Below are 19,865 nucleotides of genomic sequence, written 5' to 3'. Positions count from 1 at the left end.
AAAAGGAAAATGGAAGTACAGTCAGAGTTCTGTCTGACTGTAATGTGCTGGTAGTATTTTAATGCTGAAGCAATTGTCTCAGGTGTAGCAATTTCCTTTAGAAGCTCTTACAAATAGGAAAAAAACCCCTGGCTTTAATATCATCTCACCATCTATGTTGAAATCAGATACAATTCAAGACTATAGCAGTCTTCATCTTCAAGCCTTGTCAAATACTGTGGTTTTTTTTAGACATACACATTATTCTTAATATGTTCTTAATATTCTTAATATGCCTGATGTTTACTTTGTTCATGGAGACAGGGCTGGCATTACAATCATAATGGCAACTCAATTTATAATTCTTATTTAAATTTACTGCCAAATGATTTGTCATTTTTGCAGAATGATGAAAGGAGGATCATTTAAAGGCAAAAATTACTGAGATGGGGGAAAGGGCATATATATTTTTTCCTGCCTTCTTGTTACCTTTTTAATAATACCTAACTAATGTAAATCCTGATTTACATTTTGGCATGGGTTGGTGCTCTGGGATTGAGTAAAGAACATGAAAATATAACCCTTGGTCACTGTTGCTTGACTTCTAATAAGTTAAATATTTTATTGGCACAGACTACCACAGAAACACCTTCGTAGTTATTTTCTCCCTCGTCCTGTTTTCCATCAGCCGCTTGCCATTCATCACTCTTCTGTTTCTTCCTTCTTTGTTTTTCTTCCCCGCTTTTTTAAATTGCAAGTATGATTACATATTTACAAAAGACTGTCTTTACGTTCTCTTTAATAAAATTAAAAAGCAGCAAAACTGATTGGTAACAGATAGTGTTATAAAAGCTTGCATTTCAACAAGGCAACAGATGATGAAGTAGGTACGTTCAGGGATGTCTGAAAGATGTGAATATTTTAAGGACTTCAAGGATAGTAACACAGAGTAGAAGACATTAAAATCAGTTAAAACATTCAGTGGAAAACTTAGTTCCTACACGTATAAATTAGCTTTGACAATGCATGAGTAAAACTTGGATTAATCAGATGATGTTAAGTCATCCAAACACTGCAGTGGTATGAATGGTCTGGCTCAGTGTTCTTAGGGCTTTTTTATTTATCTGACCTCTTGCTATAGCTTCAAAATAAATGAGAAAATAGGGAAAGAAGTGTCATAGCTTCTGTTTGATAAATCATAATGTCACATAAAAATCAGAGGCTGCAAAAAAACCTCCCCCACAACCCCCTCCCCCCCAGACAACCCCCAAACCTTGAATGTTACTTTTGGTGCCTATAGTAAATGCTGTGTGGCATTTTAGTTAAACATGTAGGGTCTCTAGAATAAGTGTAATGAATTTGTGTTGTAAAAACTTATATAATATCCATAATCTTATGTCGGTGCTTAAATAAAAAAACCTATCTCATTGCACATCTGTTGACAGGTAAGTAGTAGTAGTAGTATTTTTGTGGAGAAACAGCTAAGAAGTCCAGTTGCTAACTGGCTGAACTACTTATGTTATTAGATTAGATACGTTGTGTTCTTCCTAACAATAGTTTTTTTCCTAAGGTTGCCTCTTCCCATAGGATATAAAGAATTTCTACTGATCTAAGAGAGAGTATACCTAGAGCTATGAGCATAAACAGACTAATGAGCAGAGAGATCTGTATAATTTAATAAAGTATGAGAATGGAGTTTTGAAATGTTTTATTACAGACTCTATGAAGTCCTGTATTTTCTTTAGACAAAGTACTGCACGTGAAAAAACTACCCTGCACAGAAATATTTACAGTTAATGTCTTGTTAACTTACTTTCACCAACCTGTGGACAGGTACTTTACCATTCTACTTTTAGTTTTGTCTTAGTCACTAAACTTGTTTTTTTTTGCTTTCCATGCAAGTTTAGCGACAAGAAAATATGCTCTCTTAAATAGTTGAATATGGCACCTCTCAAAAAAAGTCATAAATGTATTTTTCTCCAGATACTTGTTAGGTCTGTTTTATGCTGCCATTTTACTAGAGCACTTCTGTTGAGAACTTGAATTTAAATGCTATTTGAATTAACTCTTAATTGTTTTCAAGGTGGAAAATGTAGTTTCCCAGATATGCCAAGGTCATGTAGTTGTTTCATATGGCTTATTTGTTGTATATGCTGAAAATCTTTAAAACAATGAGAATCCTGATAAATTCTTTTTTTTGTTGTTGTCTTAAGGAAAAAAGTAATAAAACAGAATGCAGCAAAACCTTCTGGTCTTGATGGTGGTCTGTGTTTTCATCTTTTTCTAGATCTGTTAAGCTTTGATGATGTAATAGCTACCTCAGATAATCTGTCGCACCCTACTGCAAACCGACCCAAGATGCCTGGTAGGAGGCTGCCTTCACGTTTCAATAGCAGTAGTCCTGTGAGTATACTGGGTGTGTTTTCTTAGTAGTGAACTAAGAACTAACTTCCCAGGAAACAGGGTTGCACTGGGAAACAGTCTTATGAACCACTTGGGTGAGAGCGAAATGCAAAATGCCGAAGAGGTTCAGTTCCTATAGACTTTGTCTACAGGAATATCCATTCCCAGGAGGGAAGTGTATGTAAGAGGAACAATGCGACTGTATCGCAGCTGAAGGAGTCTTTCTGTTCTGTGGGGTATTGCTGCAGTAAGTACTCAGCTCTTCTAGCATCACTGATGATGAAATAGGTGTTGTGCGTACACACGACTCTGAAAGCGTCTTTAGTGCCTTACAAGCCTAACAATATACAGTCTTTGGCCACAACAAATTTGTAATTTAATGTTGCTGTAATGTGAGACTTGTGATCTCATGTGCTAAGATATGAGATTGTCAGACCATGAGAACCAGGTGGTGCAGAGTCCTTGAAATCAAATTATATCATCGGATGTTGCGCAGTTCAATCATGCCAGTTACCATCTACAGTTACTGCCTATTAATGTTTGTGTTTTACGGAAGCGCCTACAGGCTCCCAAAAACATCAAGGATTTGTTAAGTACTGCAGAGACGCTTGAAAATCCTGCCCAAGATTCCTATGTTTGATTTAAATTCAGCTGAATGAGTATTGTTGGGAAGGAAAGTTCTGACTGGCAGGGAAAGAAAACCATGGTAGTCTAGCAATTTAAGTTGTTTTTTGGGTTTTTTTTTTCTTTTTTCTGTTGCATCTTTAGAAACATGTGACAGTTCTTTGTTGTTGTTGTTTACTTATTTATTGAAATTTTGAAAACCTTTTCATTTTTTATGAATGATTTACCAGGCGAGTCAAAATGTGAGTCCAGAAAAAAATTTGAAGGTGCAGAAAGAAGAAGAAAGTGCCAAACCAAAGCCAGTTGAAACGAAAAAGGTATGATACCAAGGAGCTAGAGAAGTACCAGGCAGCTAGGTGTTCTGTTCATCTTGCTCATATTTCTGGTTTAGATTGATGCAACCACCTAAATGCAAATGATTGTATTTAAATGCAAGTGAGCCATGTCATTTACTATAAAGTTCATATTAGAAATTTTAGTGTAAAGTTCATTTATACTTTAGTATAAAGTTCATCAGTTCTGATGAGAACTATTGTATCATTTCCCAAATAAGCTTCATGTCTGTTCAGCTTTTAGTCTCCTGACAGACAGAACAACTGAGCAGATCAGAAAGGTGCACAAAAGGTTTTTTATAATGAACCAATGGGTTCCATTAAATCAGTTTGGTTTGTTTTTTTTTTTTTTTTTTTTTAAAGTATAGAGAACTGTGGTGTGAGCACTTTTTTTTTACTGACTACGGGAACCTCAGGGAAATGCTTGATAAAGAGCTGTATAAAATAACTGTATCTCATATACTACAGCAGCCCATTTGAACTGGATGTTGTTTTTTACCTTTTGGGTAGAAAATGAAGGAAATCTGTGCACCTGTAGCTCCCATAACAGTACAACCTGTATGCTGTAAGTGGTCAGTATGATTTTATTTCTTAACTTCCTACTGATGTGTTTTTTCAGCCATCTGCATTCAGTCCACCAATTGCATCTTCATCTCAGAGACCAAGTTCTGTTATACTCAACTTTTTTCCTGGAGACATCCAACTTAAAGGAGAAACGGATGATGAAAAAATTTCTGTGGAAGAGCTCAGGACTCAGATTAATGATTTGATGGGTTTAGTAGACGCACTGAAGAAAGAACATGGGTAAATATTTTCCTTCTCAATCTTCAAAGGAATATATAGAAGTCTTCCAAATGTCTTTAATGCCAAACTTCTTTTTAAAAAAAAAAAAAAAAAAGGCTATTCTAGATTAATTCAGAATGTCTTTCTTTAGAAGTTGATCCAACTAGGTGTCCTAAGTACGTACAAATTTGATGTCAGAATATTTTTGGAATTTGTACACTTTTTTTCCTTCCTACTTGGCACTCCTGCATTCGTTACAGCTTTTTGAAAATATTTCTTAAACAGTTAGTATTTTCACTGTAGGGAAAAGTAGGTAATTTTTGTGGTATTTAACATAAGTACATGTGCTGGCCTTGTGTAACACTGCACACAAGTAATTGCAGTATTGATGTGACTGGTAGTAGGGAAAGATATTACTGAGCTTTTCAAATTGGTGATCACGGTGGCCCCATCATCTGTGTGCATGTGGGTAGGGTTGTGTTTGGCGAATGATGTAGAAAAATGCAATTGGTGTTTGAGTAAACATAGTAAAGATGAATCTGCAGGAAATTTACCTTTTTTGTTTTTAGTTTTACAGCACAGACATTCATTTTGGTACTATTTAAATGATGACTAGTGCTAACCAAACCGGCATTTAGTGACCTCTTGAGAGATTATAAAGCATCAGGATCAGTTGGTCTCCAAAGCAAACTAGTAAATTACGAGTTCTGGAGATTAATGAACTAGTTCTTCAGCAACTTGATGATAATTCTTAGCACCTTCTTGCCTGAACATAGTTATGACATAAAACATGTTTTAGGAACTTTCTATTCTAAAGAATTTCTATTCTCTATGTAGAAGTTGCCAGGTTATTTTGGTTTAAATTCAACTCTCCAAGTAAAATAACAGTACAAATTTTTAAGTAGCCTACTTAAAATTGTGATTGTAAGTTAGGGATAAGTGCATAGTGATAGGTAAGAAGAGTTGAGAATTGGTGGAAGCTTGTGGTCCACCAGATTTGAGTACCAGTTCACTAGTAGGCGTGTACTTATATGTAAGTTTTATTTATAAGATGTAGGATCAGACAGTTATGTGAATGCCTCTTGTAAAATTTGAACAAGGCCTGTGCTTTCTGTTCTCAGTAATGTGAAATCTTTTCCCCCTACTAACTTGTATTTCTGATACCTTAACTACTATTAGGAGAGAACTGGAAAAACTGAAGAAGGATTTGGAAGAAGAGAAGCTGTTGCGAAGTAATCTGGAGGTAATATTAGCAATTTGAGGGGGGTAAAGTTTAGAAGTATGTAGGCAGTGTTCTGGAATTTGATGCCACAGGAAAGTCTTAATGAACCTGCTCAACCTGGGTTTTTTATTGCTGTGTTACTGTGTGGTTGAATGAATGCCTCATGCGGCAGTTGGATGTATACAGAAGATTTACAGTTCATCTTAGTTCGGCTTTCTTTATCTGGAAAATTATTTTTAACAATATGTATGGGTGTTGGGATGTGAGTTCAGTTTAGCATTGCTAGATTCTGCTCTTTGCCAGAAATATGTCCAACTGGACGTGTTCCAAGAGAGAAGATTAATACTTTGCTTTTGTAAGATTGAAGGACAAATTTACTTTATGTATTCAAAACAGGGCAAAAGTAAACTTTCCTAAATTTTTGATGAACTGTTTAAATATTTAAGTGGATAATTTGCCAAAAGAACAGAAGGCATCTGAAAAATCCTTATGAAGGAACGCCACTTCTCTCAATTTATTGATGAAGAAGGCTACCTGCATTACAATATGATGCCGTGAAGTAGTTAATAGGATGAGCTCATTGTAGAAAATTAGTTCAGTCTGGTACGAAAGGGCATTTTATTTGTGAAATAGTACTTCTTATTGACTACAAAGCTACTTTCAAAACTTGAGAAGAACTTCTGGTGAGTCCTCTTTTTAATGCATCTCTAAAGTAATCAATGAAGTTGCCTTAAATATGCACTGGGGATGAAGAGGAGGTAACTTTCATGTATCCTCTAAATCCATTTGAAGAAATACAAATTAATCATGGCACGGTATTTTGCATGAAGGCTGCTTTAGGAAGTTACCCTGAGGTGATGATGCAGTGTTACGTGGAGACACGTCTAGTGATTCCACAACCCAGCTTTGACTGCTTTATTCAGAGTGAGTTTATCCAATAAGATGTACCAGAAGTATAGGCAAATTTTTAATGATTTTAAATTCTTGTTTGTTTAGCAATATAGTAGTATAAAATCAGCTGTAAATATTGAGCTGTCAAATGCGTCTGTGTTATGATTTTATTTACTTAAGTGTCTTTGAAATATAAAGGTTATAATTTTGGTGAAAGCTCTGAAGACTTTAGATTATTGCTACTTTAATACTGACTCGCTTTCTTTTCAAAATGTCCATTTTCCAGCTTGAAATAGAAAAATTGAAGAAAGCAGTCATGTCTACGTGAGACAGCTATGAACTCAATGTTTTTAACTCACCAGGAATTCAAAGCTGAACACAAGGAGAACTGACTCTTATTTCATAATAATGGATGCTGGTGTTCTACAGTCTTAAAGAAAAAAATATAGTAAAAAAAGGAATATAGTCTTTTATTCAGAGAGATAAGAAAACAAAACAGAATAATGGTGTAATTTTTTTGCCAATATAAAGGAGGCCTTATTTCTTACTGTGCTGGAATTGCAGACCTTATTTTTTGGTTTGCTTGAAAATACTACTGAATCTGTATAGAAAGGAGAGGGAATTCTTAATAGATTTTTATGGAATACCTGTAGCTTAATTTTTAAAGAGATCTATACTATAAATAGGGTGATCTATCTTTACAACTAATCTGTAAAATAGTCTATTGGGAGGGATGGAAGAACTGTATCGTAATTGTAGTCACTACTTTTCCCCCACACGCAAAAGGGAATATATGATATTTGTATAATTTTGGGAGTCTTATCCAGGGTTATGCTGTTGTGCCTGTCTGCAGTGAGAATCTTAATAATATGCTGTTTATAAGTTGAGTAATGAGATAGGAATTTGTTAATGCAATGAAGCAGGTGAAACTCCTATGCATTGTAGTAAGAACGAATGATCTAATCTGAGTAGTTTAGCAGAACGTTTTGTCACTTGCACTATTGGATTAAAAGGGATTTAGGACTGAATCATGAAGTTATGTCAAAATTAACTTTTAAAACCACAAAATGCAAGAAATACAGAAACAAGGCTAGAATCCAGTCTTAACTCAACCTGTTGTGCCTAAAATATTACAGCATACAGCATGAAAAAAATAAACCTTAAGTCACAATGTCTGTGCTTCTGTGTATCTAAACCGAAGTCATCAGTCTTTCTAGTGGTTAAATACGCATCTTGATCTGTTTTTACAGTAGTCAGGCTTTGTTTATAATATGTCTCCAAATAAATCCCTTTGGAACTTTGATACTCTCAAAAGGTCTCAATATTTATATATTTATGCCATAAACTTTCTCAGTATATTGTGTACCTCTAAATTTAATAACATCTTTGTATTTTAATGAGTGATTGGAACAATTGCTTTGACAGCATTGTGCTGATGTCCAAGACGGCGTCTTTCACATTTTATGGAAAACAGTTGAAATCTTGTGGATTGCCATTATCTTTAACCCCTGAGCTCAACACAGTGCACCAGAACGATATACAAATAATACGCAAAGTGATGGGAAACAATGATATTTATTGCTGTGTTCATTTGCTTAAAGAATTGAAAACTATACAGCTTTAGAAAGCAAGTCTTCGTTAGAAAGCATTACTTCTGTCAGTAATCGCCTTATCTCCTTTTGGTCTACTAGAATTTAAATGACAAAAACATGCCACATAGTTTGGCAACTTCACCAGTGACACATAATTAAGTTTCTATTCATGGGAGTAGTCATAAATATAGTAATTATTTAGTATGTCACTTGAGCAAGTGACATGGAAGTGTTACTTCTTGAGAGTATACTTTTTCCACGGTTGATGCATCATAAAATACAAACATCAAAAAGTCAATTGGAGGATGTTTGTTAGTTGCTGATTTAAATTGCTCATAAAGTTTGATTTGATATACTATGCAGGTATTAGGTAATATTTGCTAGTCACATTGCTAATAAGCTGGTTCATTAGTAATGCTTTTAATTTTTAATTGCCTAGATGCATCACAAATGAAGACTTGAGCCAGATCTTTATGTTGAAGAATAAAGTGCAGCAGTAATGCTTCTTGTCAGACACTAAACTCGTACTTAGAATTCATACCTCTAAGTCAGGTGATGAAAAGCAAGAATTGAGCCTAATGGAGTAGCCAACTTTGTTATACAAGCTCTTCACTGTGATTAGAGCATGAAACAAATCTTGGAATGGATTGCTCTACAGAAATTGTGTCTGCATGTAAGCTTGTAGCGGACGAACAGAACAAGACAATCAGTTAAAACCACAATGAAAGGTGTTCGTTATTTAATGGCCTTTGTTTGCTATAGCAATAAATGACCCAAGTGCAATGACTTGATTTAATAAAACTCTCCTTTAAAAGTCGCTGCTATGAGTATTTTTAGCCATAAGGAAGTTGCCCTGATAGATGTCTGTCTTGTCTTCAGCTAGTGTTATGTACTAGAGTGGAGGGGGAGAGGGTGATGGTTTTGAAGACATTCCACAGTACAAGTTCTTAAAAGCAGTATGCTTCACTGACTTGTTTACCGGTGCTGTAAAATGATGCATGCTATCCAAACTTGGCAAATAAAATAAGTTTAAAAAACTGTTGAAATGTCTGCTCAGTTCTGTTCAGGAATGTTTTGTATGCCATTAAATTCTTTGCAGGAGGAGTTTGGGGAGTGGGAGCAAAGTGTATTATTATTTATGTAGTCCCCCTTTGAGGCTTTCAGATTTTAATTTGCTCACTGGGATGCTCTGATTCCTGACTGTCAGGATGGCTTAGGATCCAAACAGTTGGTAAGCTTACTGTTTTTCCTTGCAAGTATAACTGGGGATCTTAACTTCTCAGTATCTCTTTATTCCCTTTTTTTTTTTCTGTTGGTCCATATTGAACTGTGACCTTACTGTGCATCTTAAGAGCCTTTTTTTAAGATCCCTGTTGCTATTCAGTAACATGGATGAATGCATGTCTGAATCGCTTCTTAAATATACAGTGAAGAGCTGAAGACTGAGAGTATGGCATGTTTAAAAGGGGTATGGATGAGGGAAAAGGCAAATGAAGAACAGAACAACAGAAGGGCGTTTTTGAACTGCAAGGTTTTTATTCAATCTTCATAACATTCTCTAAAAAGCTTTTGTTTGCATACAAGGTACAGTGTTAAATTACAGGTCTACTTATTTTTTTTTTAATTTATTTAAACAATCACCATGAAGATAACATTTTTCATTAATGTTGCTTCAGGTGAATGAAGTTTCTGATGAAAACCTGTAATGTATTGCAAGGTTTGACTTTGAGTTGTGTAGCAAAGTATCTGTTGAACTTTTAAATAAATACCTTGTATTCATTGAAGTCCTAAATTAGCAGAAATCTGTTAACTCTTTCCAAAGGAAATGGTAAAAAACAGGTTTTCACAGCTGCCTTACTTTTGGCTGCTATTAAAGTTCTCTGAGATGTTCCTTGTTGCTGACTGTTTGCTTTCTCAGAGCAGTGTCAAAGCAGCTGGTCATACATCTTGGGTAACTGGATTTTGCAAGAGCTGAAAAGACAAACCACTCCCTTTTGGGTGCCTAGGCACATACCTCCCAGCTTGAAGAATGCAAACAGCCTCAACCAGCTTGTAACGCGTGAGGCTGATGCTGCTGGGTTCAGGGTTTGGAGTACCCTCCTTGCTTGTTGGAAGTCATGGTTCGTGTACCTTTCTAAGCCTGCAGGAGCATGGCTTCACACCTCTTCCTTCTGGGAGAAGCATGTGTGTGTGTCTGAGTGTTGAAGTATGCCAGCCTTTGTGTCCTTCAGAGGACTATTGCTGAGGTTGAGGAGGTGTTTGAGAATCAAGGGGCATTCAGTCTTGCCATCATAGCAAAGGTTCAGGGAGTGTGTAGAAGCACAACTCCAGGTGACTAGGGGAAGAAGCCTTTTAAAACAGGTACCTTGACATGAACTCATCTGTGGCCCTTTTCTTCTGACTTAAAAGGTTGCGAAGGTGCCACCTTTTAATTTGTCTCTACCTGGTACTGTATCAAGTGCAAGTCATTTAACCTTTCCAGATGGGTTGTGTTGGCTGTGTCTAATTGTGCTTGGCTTAATTCCTACTTGATACCAATGTGAGATGCAAGGCTGGCTATATCAAAACAGAACAGTAAATAATACCTACCTTTAGGCTAAAATTGGAGACCTACCTTGTGGCTGAGGACTGACTGAAGTTGTGGTAGCAGACAAAATGACATTATCTCAGGAAACCCTATAAGCTCACAACAAACACATTGCAGGACTGTGGAAAAAATTAGTGACCAAAGCTCTTCCAAAGCAGCCCTGTGAGTAGGAAGAGTGTTAGGAATTGCTCTTCTGTTACGATAAACTACTTGCTGTAAATTACTGGTTATTGGAAATCTGGCTATTGAGGGTGAGACAATATTAAGAGAGCCAACAGTGAACATGGCACAAGGTTCAGCAGACAACTCTCACCCCTTATGATGGGTGCAGCCCATAAAGAAAAGATTATTACTTGCTCATTGAGCTTTTTAGCTGTGCAAGGTACTATCGGTAGTGTCATCTTTGATTTATGAAGGGTTATGCATTAACTTGACCAGATTTTGATCATGAATTTTTTTTTCTCTTGGCTTTAAAGTCTAGAAGATCTGTTAAATACAGAAGAGCAGAAGATGCCTCCTCCACCAGGAGGAAGGGTACAAACCACGCAGGTGTGATTCATCTGTGTGGACTCCTGGCAAAGGTGGCAATCTGGCAGGTTTGTGGGTGTGTTTGTAACTTGTTTTGTCATTTGGCAGTGCAATACCTTTATTGTTATCTGCAGGTTCCTCAATGTTAATCCAGTCAGACAAGAAAAGAAGCAGGCTGATGCCCAAGGTTATTTCTTCATGGGAAAACTAAATGAATCGGAGCACCCAAGCAACACTGGGTAAGACCGTAAGAGTGAGACTGGGGCACAATGGCAGCAGATGAATGGTTAGACACTCGCCTGTGATATCTTGAGGATCTCTGGCTGCTTTAATTTTGCTTACAGTAGAACCCAGACTTCTAAAAACGGTGAGTACTATCGCAGAACAACATTTTTCTGGAACTGCTTGAAAATTATCAGTAGTCTGTGAAATTGGTTCATTCATAATCTAAAATGCACTTAACTGCTTAAGCTGTGTTTACTTTGCACTTATTTCCTCAGTTTTGCATTCTCCTTACATCTGTGGAAATAATTAGATATCTTAATTATCCTCTGATCTTTTTGCTTGTAGTTTTGTGATTGGTCTCTAATCACAGTGTTGTCACTTTTAAGAAAATCTGAAATTTTCTTATAGCTAAAGTTACTGTAAAGATCACTCTCCTCTCAGAACTTGCTTTACTTAAATTCACATTTTCCAAGTGTGATCCCTTTAAAAATACAACTAATACCATTCTGTATAATTAAGAGCGTTAACTTTTATCCTCGGATGACCATGTTGAAGACTCTGAAGTCTCCTGCTGCAGCCTTTTTAACTTGCTAGGTAGCAATGGCAAGTGATCACATGGTGGTTTATTGAGTTTTAAGCTCGCCATGTAGCCATTCAAGCCCTAAAAATAACAGATTAGATTCTGTAACAACAGATTTAGTATTTTTAAAAAAATGTTCAATACACACAGTGTAAGCTTGCAATGTTTGGGAAAATACATTTGTCTAGCTAATTATGGCACAAGCCCAGTGTAAAACTTTTTGTACAATACGTGCTTGTAATTTTTGTGCAGGATACCTTTCCCCATAAACTTAACTATAGTTTGTCTTCTGGAGTAGTGGAGAGGGGAAAGATGTGACCTCAGGTGATGGAGAACCCTTTGGCCGGAGGCCTTGGGTCCACCAGTCTGGGGGTGTAGTTTCCACAGTTGTCGCTGCTTGGGCTGAGCCCTTTGGTAGCTGTGACCACGCGGGGCCGGGCTGCCTTGCAACGCGTCCTGCCAGAAATTAAGAAAGTGCTTGGGGTAGAGGAAGGAGGGATAGTTTTTGTAGGATTTTAGAAAACACTTTGATTTTAAACCAACAGAGGTCGTGGAGTAAGGGCTTTGAATTTAAGGCTATGGTACATTAACCAACATATGGATTACTTTTTAAATACATGATCAGTTTACCTTTTTTTACTGTTTTAAGAGGTTCTTTCCCCTCTCATAACCAGTATCTAGCCACTCACTCCTCACTCTGTCCCACTTGTTGAGGGCTTTGCCCCCCTGGGGTGCCGTGACCAAATGAAATGAGCTGGAGAAGGAGGATCAGCAGCTGGTGACAATCTCCTGAGTTGGGTGGGAGATACCTGAGGGTATGGAAGTGTCCCCGTACTAGAGGTCTCTTCCATGTGAGAGGGTTTTGAAAACTCAGCTACTCGTGTGCCTGTGCCCTGATGGAGCAGAAACATCTGGAAGAGAGGAGTAATGTGTTTACAGTCTCTTAAAAAAAGGAGGCAAAGTTAATAGCCTAGTGCTCCTGCCGTTGCCCTTCAAATGTGAATGAATCCCAGCAAGGATGGGTGCATGGAGGGGCAAGGTGTTCTTCATCCAGGGGATGATTTTCAAAAAGTGTCAAGTTTCTAATTGTGGTGTCTTGGGTTAACAGCTCAGTTGCTCTTTATGGACTTTTCTCCAAAAAATGGTGCATTGCTTGAGTTTGGACCAGGAGATCACCATCTGATACCCTGCATTCACACTGTGTGTTCCTGTTAATAGCAGTAGATAGTTTATGATTAGATATATATTGTCCTCTATCTAAAGTACCATAGTTGGATGCTTTGGAGGGAGAGGAGTAGCTGTATATGCTTTCACATGGCCTTATGTCAGTATATCCATGTTTTTTCCCTAAAGTGACAGTGGCTTGCTGCTGTATTACTTGTTTTGTTCTAAGTTTCTATTGCTGCGTAGTAGTTATCTTGGCATGTTCTTGTGTGGTGAGACTGGGTAGTTTCCACGATGAGGCAAGCAATGCAACTGAGTGAGATCAGTGTTTCGCTGGTAACGTGAGCCGGTATCTTGGAGCTGTCCCAGATTTCTCCCTCACTTAAAGGTAACAGCCCTAGGTGGAGTTACATCAGTGATTAAATAGAAAATGAATGAAATAATTAATGAGGAACTCAAGGATTCCGAGCTGTGAAACGGAATTAGGGCTACGAGCATGCAATAAACATTTAATGACTACAGAAATCAGAAAAGAATTCGATACAACCCTTTGCCTCAAACCTGTAGGTGTTTCCCGGCCACCTCCTGTTCTTCAGCAATATTGATCCGAGTCTTTTGGTTCACTTCTCCTTATCCATTTTATTTCCTTCGAAGAGCTAATGGTTGCTAGCTTTAAACCCGGAAAGTGCTTTTACTAATACCAGTCGAATTCAAGAGGCTGTCACGAGGTTCACCTTTAGAGCTAGCTTAGAAATTCAGTGCATCAATCTAGCTCTTCCCTTTATGACCTTTTCATAATTAAATAATAAACCTGTGGATCTCAAAATACAGTAAGGTGAACAAATGTCACAGATGAAGGGGGCAGCCAGCTGTGTGCCTGGCCCTTTGATGCCATCAGATTGTTACAGCTTGGAGTTTCTTGGATGGAAAAACACATCTCTGCTCCGTCAGTGCAGGACCCATTCTGTTTCAGCATCCTCTGTCCTGATCAGTACATATCAGGGGGAAATGGAGTCTCTTCTATCAAAGCACAGTGATTTGATGAGCCTTCTCCTGTGTGCGTCTTCTGAAACCCAGCTATCATCCTGCTTTGTCACCTTGCAACCATTTTATGGATTTTATTTTTTTTAGTACATGGCTTAATCTACTTGTGCATCCAGTGATAGAAGATCAGTCTCTCAGTTCTGTTGAATCCACAGCAGCTGTTGGTTTTGCCTTGGACATGTATGGCATCTAATAATCAGATTTGATGTAACACATTATTTTTTTCCTCGTTCCCTTTTCTGGATTATTTTCCTCTAGCAAATGTGCCTGTAACAAGTTGCATCCCAGGATATTAAGCTTTTACCAAGGACCGTGGGAAACTTCTCTGCTCCCTCCATGGCCTGAATCCTTCTGCGAAGCAAATGACGCTTCAGTCTGATCCTTGTTTCTCAGATTTGGATATCTGAGCCCCAAGGGCCCAAGTTTCCTACCTCACGTGGCAGGTCTCATCAGGAAGTGCCTGAGGAGAGAGAGTAGCAGTGTTGAACCCAGTGGAGGTGAGGCTGTCTTAAATCACTTCAGAAGGGAACCACAGGCTGAACTGCTTTAATAAGTTCTCCACCTCACAGTTTACAGTAAATTATTAATGCAGTAACTTCCAGTGTGGGACAGGTTTTTTTTAATTTTTTTTTTTTAATTTTTAAGAAGAGGTTCACAAATAATTCTCGTTAAAAAAGTCAATAAATAATACATGTCTGAAAATCACCTTGCAACCCCAGTAAGGACAGTCTTTGGGATGGGTTTAGCTGCTCTCTTACTAGGAACTGGACTAGGTTCACAAGTGAAAACAGATATGTCTAAACTTCTTTAACATCTCTTTCTTCCAGGAGGAAAGCAGTAAATGCGAGGCGATGGAGGTGAGGGTAGCCCACTGCCTCCTCCTTTGGGCTGTGCACATCTTCCCGGCCACGCCGCACACCGCTCTCGGGGTAAGTTTCACTAGACCAGGTTGCTCAAATCCCTATCCCACCTGACCTTGAACACTTCCAGTGATGGGGCATCCACAACCTCTCTGGGCAACCTGTTCCAGTGCCTCACCACCCTCGTAAAAAAAATTCTTCCTCCTCTGATATAAATATACCCTCTTTCAGGTTAAAACCATTGCCCCTTGTCCTGTCGCTACAGGGGAAAATACTTTAAAGTATTTGGTGTGTTCAATATGCCAAGCAACCTCCACCACGGCTCTTGAAGTGTTAGAAATCTGCTATTCAGCCTGCTCTACCCAGCAATAACAGTGCGATTTCCAGGGCATCGCATAGCCAAGCTTTGCTTCCAGACTGACAGGGTTTGGCTGGTTGTAGATGACAGACCATTTGACCAAGCAGTGATGGAAGCTGTTCTGGATTGCACCTAGCTGTACGACACGCAGGCCCAGCAAGTGGTCCTGCGCGCAGGAGCCTGGTACGCCTGCCTCGGGATCGCTTCCCAATCAGGAGAGGAACAAAGCGGCTATTGGTATTTGTACAACTGTAGCTTTATCTTATGTCAAAAGTCATATAGATCGTATATTCTCATCAACAAGTCACATATTCTCATCAACATGAGAAACACTGGAGAGTTTAAGCCTGATACAGGCTTTTTGACTGAGGAATAACTGCTGGAGGCATGTGCGGTCCTGTCTGCTAGCTCAGTATGTCACTTCAGTAGAAGGGTACGACTGAAGGCTTAATATATTGAGACAAACTGTTAGTAGAGAGTTCTCAATTGGTCTGTATGAGCAAGGGGCCATAAGCTCTGCATTCTGGACCTTGAAAAGACTTCTGGACCTCAAAAGGACTATTTTGCCCTTGAAATCACCTTTCTGGTTTGCGCCAAGGAGTCATCTTTTACTTACTTATTTTAGCATTCAATCTACATTCCACTTCTTATTTTTCAGGTTCTCAATAAGGAATCAAAGACTGGTAATCAGCAAGGTACAGTGAATAGCTATGTGTCTTTGCTAATTCTTTGTGAGATGTTATCAATACTTTACACCGCTGATACTCACCTCATGGACCATGGTATGCTGTCTTACACCTTATAACAGTATCTGCTGGATTTGTTTTTCAGATGGCTGTATAAATCTCATTCCCTGCAAAGATAACGGAGCTATCTGTATTCAGCCTTGTTCTCCATCCTTCCATGGGGAGACACGCTTTGTCTGTGAAGACAGAAAGTGGCAAATGTTCACAGATGCCTGTGCAAGCCTGGATGTTCAGTCTCTTTTTCAGGTGAGGTAGCTGTTATGCATCTACTTTGGCCCATGCTCGTAATTTCTTGCAAAGACAGCCCCTCCCTCCATACGCTTGCAGTCTTGAGCAAAGGGAAGAAGGTGGGATCCTAAAACACAGATTACTTTGATAAGAGGCTTTGACTTCACCTTAAATCAAGTGATGGGAAATAAATTTGGGAAATTTCTGTGTGGAAACATAATTCAGAAATGAAGTTGCCTTGTTCACTTGGCTAATGTTTGTCATGTGGTAGTTCATCACACTAGGATGAACCTGAGAAAGGAGCAACACCAATATCCGTAATAATCAGATGATTCACGGTAAATTCTCCCCAACTACAAAATAAAGAACTTTATTCAAGTCATTTCAAGGAAAAGGCACTGCATTTAGTTCTTGCCCCTTCCTTCATGTGTGTTGTACAAGCAAGACATTCTTCTCGGGTGAGCTTTGGTCCCTTTTTGAGCCTGGTTTCAGGCCATCCGGCCCATTCATTGCACACCCCAGCACTGTACCTCTTGCCTGGATGTAGCTGTAGCTGCATTTTCATTCTGTTCATTAATTTTCTCAAATTTATTTTCCTCCCTCCAGAGGATTTCTGAACGTGAACTCCTTCCAAGCTCTGGAGGACATGTTAGTGTTGCTGGAGGACACCTTCCTTTTGTAGGGAAAGGAAAGCCAGTGCATGGGAAGCCAGTGCATGGGAAGCCTGAATATGGAGCAAAATATTTTGGTGCTGATGACTATGGGGATAGTAACTGCCAAGCTGATTTTTCATGCATCATCCCAGATATCTTGTCTTCACCAGCCATTCCAGGAAACATTGCTGATATAGTGGAATTGCTAAAGAGGATTTCCCTGCTGTTATCAGAGAATGTCAATAGAGGAAAAATGCAGGTATTTACTTTTATGGGCTTCAAGAGGTGTTTCTGAGCTTGCCAGAGCATCCATACAGTGTTTTGTCCTTATAGCCACTATCCAGTGAAGTGGTGGCTGCGAGTGACATGAAGATCGCTTGGAAAGAGTTTCCAGAGAGGGCCGTATTTTGTTGTCAAAGAAACTGTTTGACCGATTCATGTATGGTGAAAATACTCTGTGGAATTCACTTTCTTTAAAAGCAAAAGTTTTCAGGAACTGCTGTTATAGACATGGGAGAGCAGTACAAGGAAGAAGTAATTTTTAAAGTATTACACCGTAGGGAAGGCAGCCTTGGAGATGCTGACCTGCAGCTGTGTTGTCATGTGTTGCACAATGGAAACTGAAATCTTTCCCTGATGAACTCAGAAATCAGAGACGTGGGAGAAGAATATAGGGAGGGTGATGTAAAGCAGACCTGCATAGCAGGTCAGCATCTGGAATAGAACTTAGGTGTCCTCGTTTTTGCTTGATACTTGCTTCTCCAATCACCTTTTGAGCTATGATATGAAGAGGATAGGACGATTCTGGTAGTGACCATGCCAATGAGATGTTTGGGTTTGACTGGGATGGATCATGGGATGCTGTTCATTCTCAAAGAATATTCCCTTTATAGAAATCACTTCTGAATTAAACGAGCCTTTCTGGAGGCTCTGCCAGTGGAATAATAATTGGTTTCTTTTAACATAAATAACTTTTTTTTTTCTTGTTTGTTTCAGAGTTACAGCAGGATAGCAAACCATATTCTGAACAGCTCCATCATTTCCAACTGGGCTTTTGTAAAGGACAGAAATGCCAGTTCGATATTACTGGACTCAGTGAATTTATTTGCTGGGAAACTTCTTCTAAGGAATGGGTCGGAAAGTGTACAGGAGCACTTCATCTCTACAAAAGGCTACACCATACATAAAAATACTTCAGGAAAGAGCTTTGATTTTTCTATGGAGTTCAGTAACACAGGCAATATCACTGGGCACGTGGTCATTCCAGAAGAAGAGCTTTTGAAGTTACCCACGACTTCCAAAGCCATCAGCATTGCATTCCCAACGCTTGGAGCCATTATAGAAACCAACCGGTTGGACCCTGTTTTTGTGAATGGAATGGTGTTATCAGTGTCTCTGCCAGAAGAGCTCAGGCATATTTTGCTCACCTTTGAAAAGGTGAATAAACTGGAGAACGTCAAGGCTCAGTGTGTTGGGTGGCACTCTACTGAAAGGAGATGGGATAACAGGGCATGCAAAATCAAGTCTGACAACATCAGCAGTGTTGTTTGCATCTGCAAGCATCACAGTCGGACATTCAAGTCGTTCTCCATTTTGATGTCCCCCACCATGCTGCGAAATGCGGTGCTGGATTACGTTACACGTGTAGGGTTAGGCCTTTCCATTTTCAGCTTGGTTCTCTGCCTTATCATCGAGGCTGTTGTCTGGCCTCACATTACAAAAACTGAAATAACCTACATGCGCCACTTTTGTTTGGTCAACATTGCTACATCGCTTCTCATTGCTGATGTTTTGTTCATCTTAGCGGCTATTGTGCACAATACAGCCCTAAACTACCAGTTGTGTGTAGCGGCCACTTTTTTCCTTCACTTTTTCTATCTTGCCTTGTTTTTTTGGATGTTTACCCTGGGCCTCTTGATTCTCTATGGATTATTATTCATTTTTTTTAAGATAACAAGATCTGTATTCATAGCTACAGCATTCTCTATTGGATATGGATGTCCCTTGGTCATATCTGTCCTCACTGTTGCTATTACTGAACCAAAGAACGGGTATTTAAGGAGCGGAGCCTGCTGGCTCAATTGGTATGAGACGAAAGCCCTTTTGGCCTTTGTTGTACCCGCCCTGAGCATCATTGTTGTGAATGTGGTGGTGGTGGTGGTGGTTGTGGTGAGGACTGGGAGATCCTCTGTTGGAGAAGGCTGCAAGTCACAAGATTTGAGCAACATGATCCGAATTAGCAAAAACGTGGCCCTTCTGACGCCTCTGCTGGGTCTCACCTGGGGGTTTGGATTAGCAACGATTGTCGACAGTCGCTCCCTGGCATTCCATGTTACGTTTGCGCTACTGAACACCTTCCAGGTAAACTCAGAGAGACTGGGAATAGCATGTGCTCAGACTTTGCTGAACTTGGGAAGAGGTAGCAGACCTAAGAGGGGCTGGCAGCTTGAGCTGTGCATGAAAAACAGGATCTAAGCTTTCCTTTCAGCTTAACTATTTTACACGGCACGTACACTAGGCATCCTGCATTGACATAGTAGATGCAGATGGGTGATGGAACAAACTAGTTGGTGTAAAGTGTGATGAAGAATTAAGATGACGAATTTCTGTGAAACATAAAATAGACTGGTTAACGTCCAGTAATTGCAAAGATGTCTCATCCTTATCACTTTACAAATACACAGAAAATTCTCACTTGCCATTGAAGATGGTTTTGTTTAACTCATCAGTATAAACATCCAATGTTACCTGACACACCATTGTATACCCAGTCTGCCTTAGCTCTTCTTGGCTAATACTGCTACTAAGTGGATTGAGAAGGTCCTGGTATGTAACCCATCAGTCCCGTTCATAATGAGAATTAGCATGGGTTATGTATCCTTTCTTGAAATTCCTGGAGAGCCTGTGTGACCTGGGTGGATAAACTAATTTTGCACGTTGCTGTTACCTGAGTCATAGATGATGAGATCTGTTACACTGACAAAATCATTATTTTATCTATCCTTAAAGAAATGGCATCTCAAAGCATTTAAAAAACATCATGTGGTTATGCTGGTTTTGTTAACT

At 39.0% G+C, this 19,865-nt stretch overlaps 2 protein-coding genes across 2 annotated transcripts in view; both read left to right on the top strand.

The window, feature by feature from the left end:
• CD2AP (CD2 associated protein) overlaps positions 1-8,844 on the top strand; it is an 87,294-nt gene extending 78,450 nt beyond the window's left edge. Inside the window, 5 exon segments of the mRNA XM_050893442.1 lie at positions 2,267-2,397; positions 3,237-3,323; positions 3,958-4,142; positions 5,301-5,364; positions 6,521-8,844. Coding sequence (XP_050749399.1) covers positions 2,267-2,397; positions 3,237-3,323; positions 3,958-4,142; positions 5,301-5,364; positions 6,521-6,562 — 509 coding nt within the window. The 3' untranslated portion in view covers positions 6,563-8,844.
• A 5,961-nt stretch (positions 8,845-14,805) lies between these two features.
• Positions 14,806-19,274, top strand: LOC127014231 (adhesion G-protein coupled receptor F2-like). Its single transcript, XM_050893441.1, has 5 exons — positions 14,806-14,883; positions 15,831-15,867; positions 16,004-16,164; positions 16,753-17,058; positions 17,796-19,274. The coding sequence occupies exons 1-5, from the start codon at positions 14,806-14,808 to the stop codon at positions 19,272-19,274; spliced, it is 2,061 nt and encodes a 686-aa protein (XP_050749398.1).
• The last annotated feature ends 591 nt before the right edge of the window (positions 19,275-19,865 follow it).

This window comes from Gymnogyps californianus, chromosome 3 (genome assembly GCF_018139145.2).
Source record: "Gymnogyps californianus isolate 813 chromosome 3, ASM1813914v2, whole genome shotgun sequence".
NCBI classification, from domain to species: domain Eukaryota; kingdom Metazoa; phylum Chordata; class Aves; order Accipitriformes; family Cathartidae; genus Gymnogyps; species Gymnogyps californianus.
The sequence above is the reverse complement of the archived record's forward strand: the minus strand, read 5'-3'. Positions and strand labels throughout refer to the sequence as shown.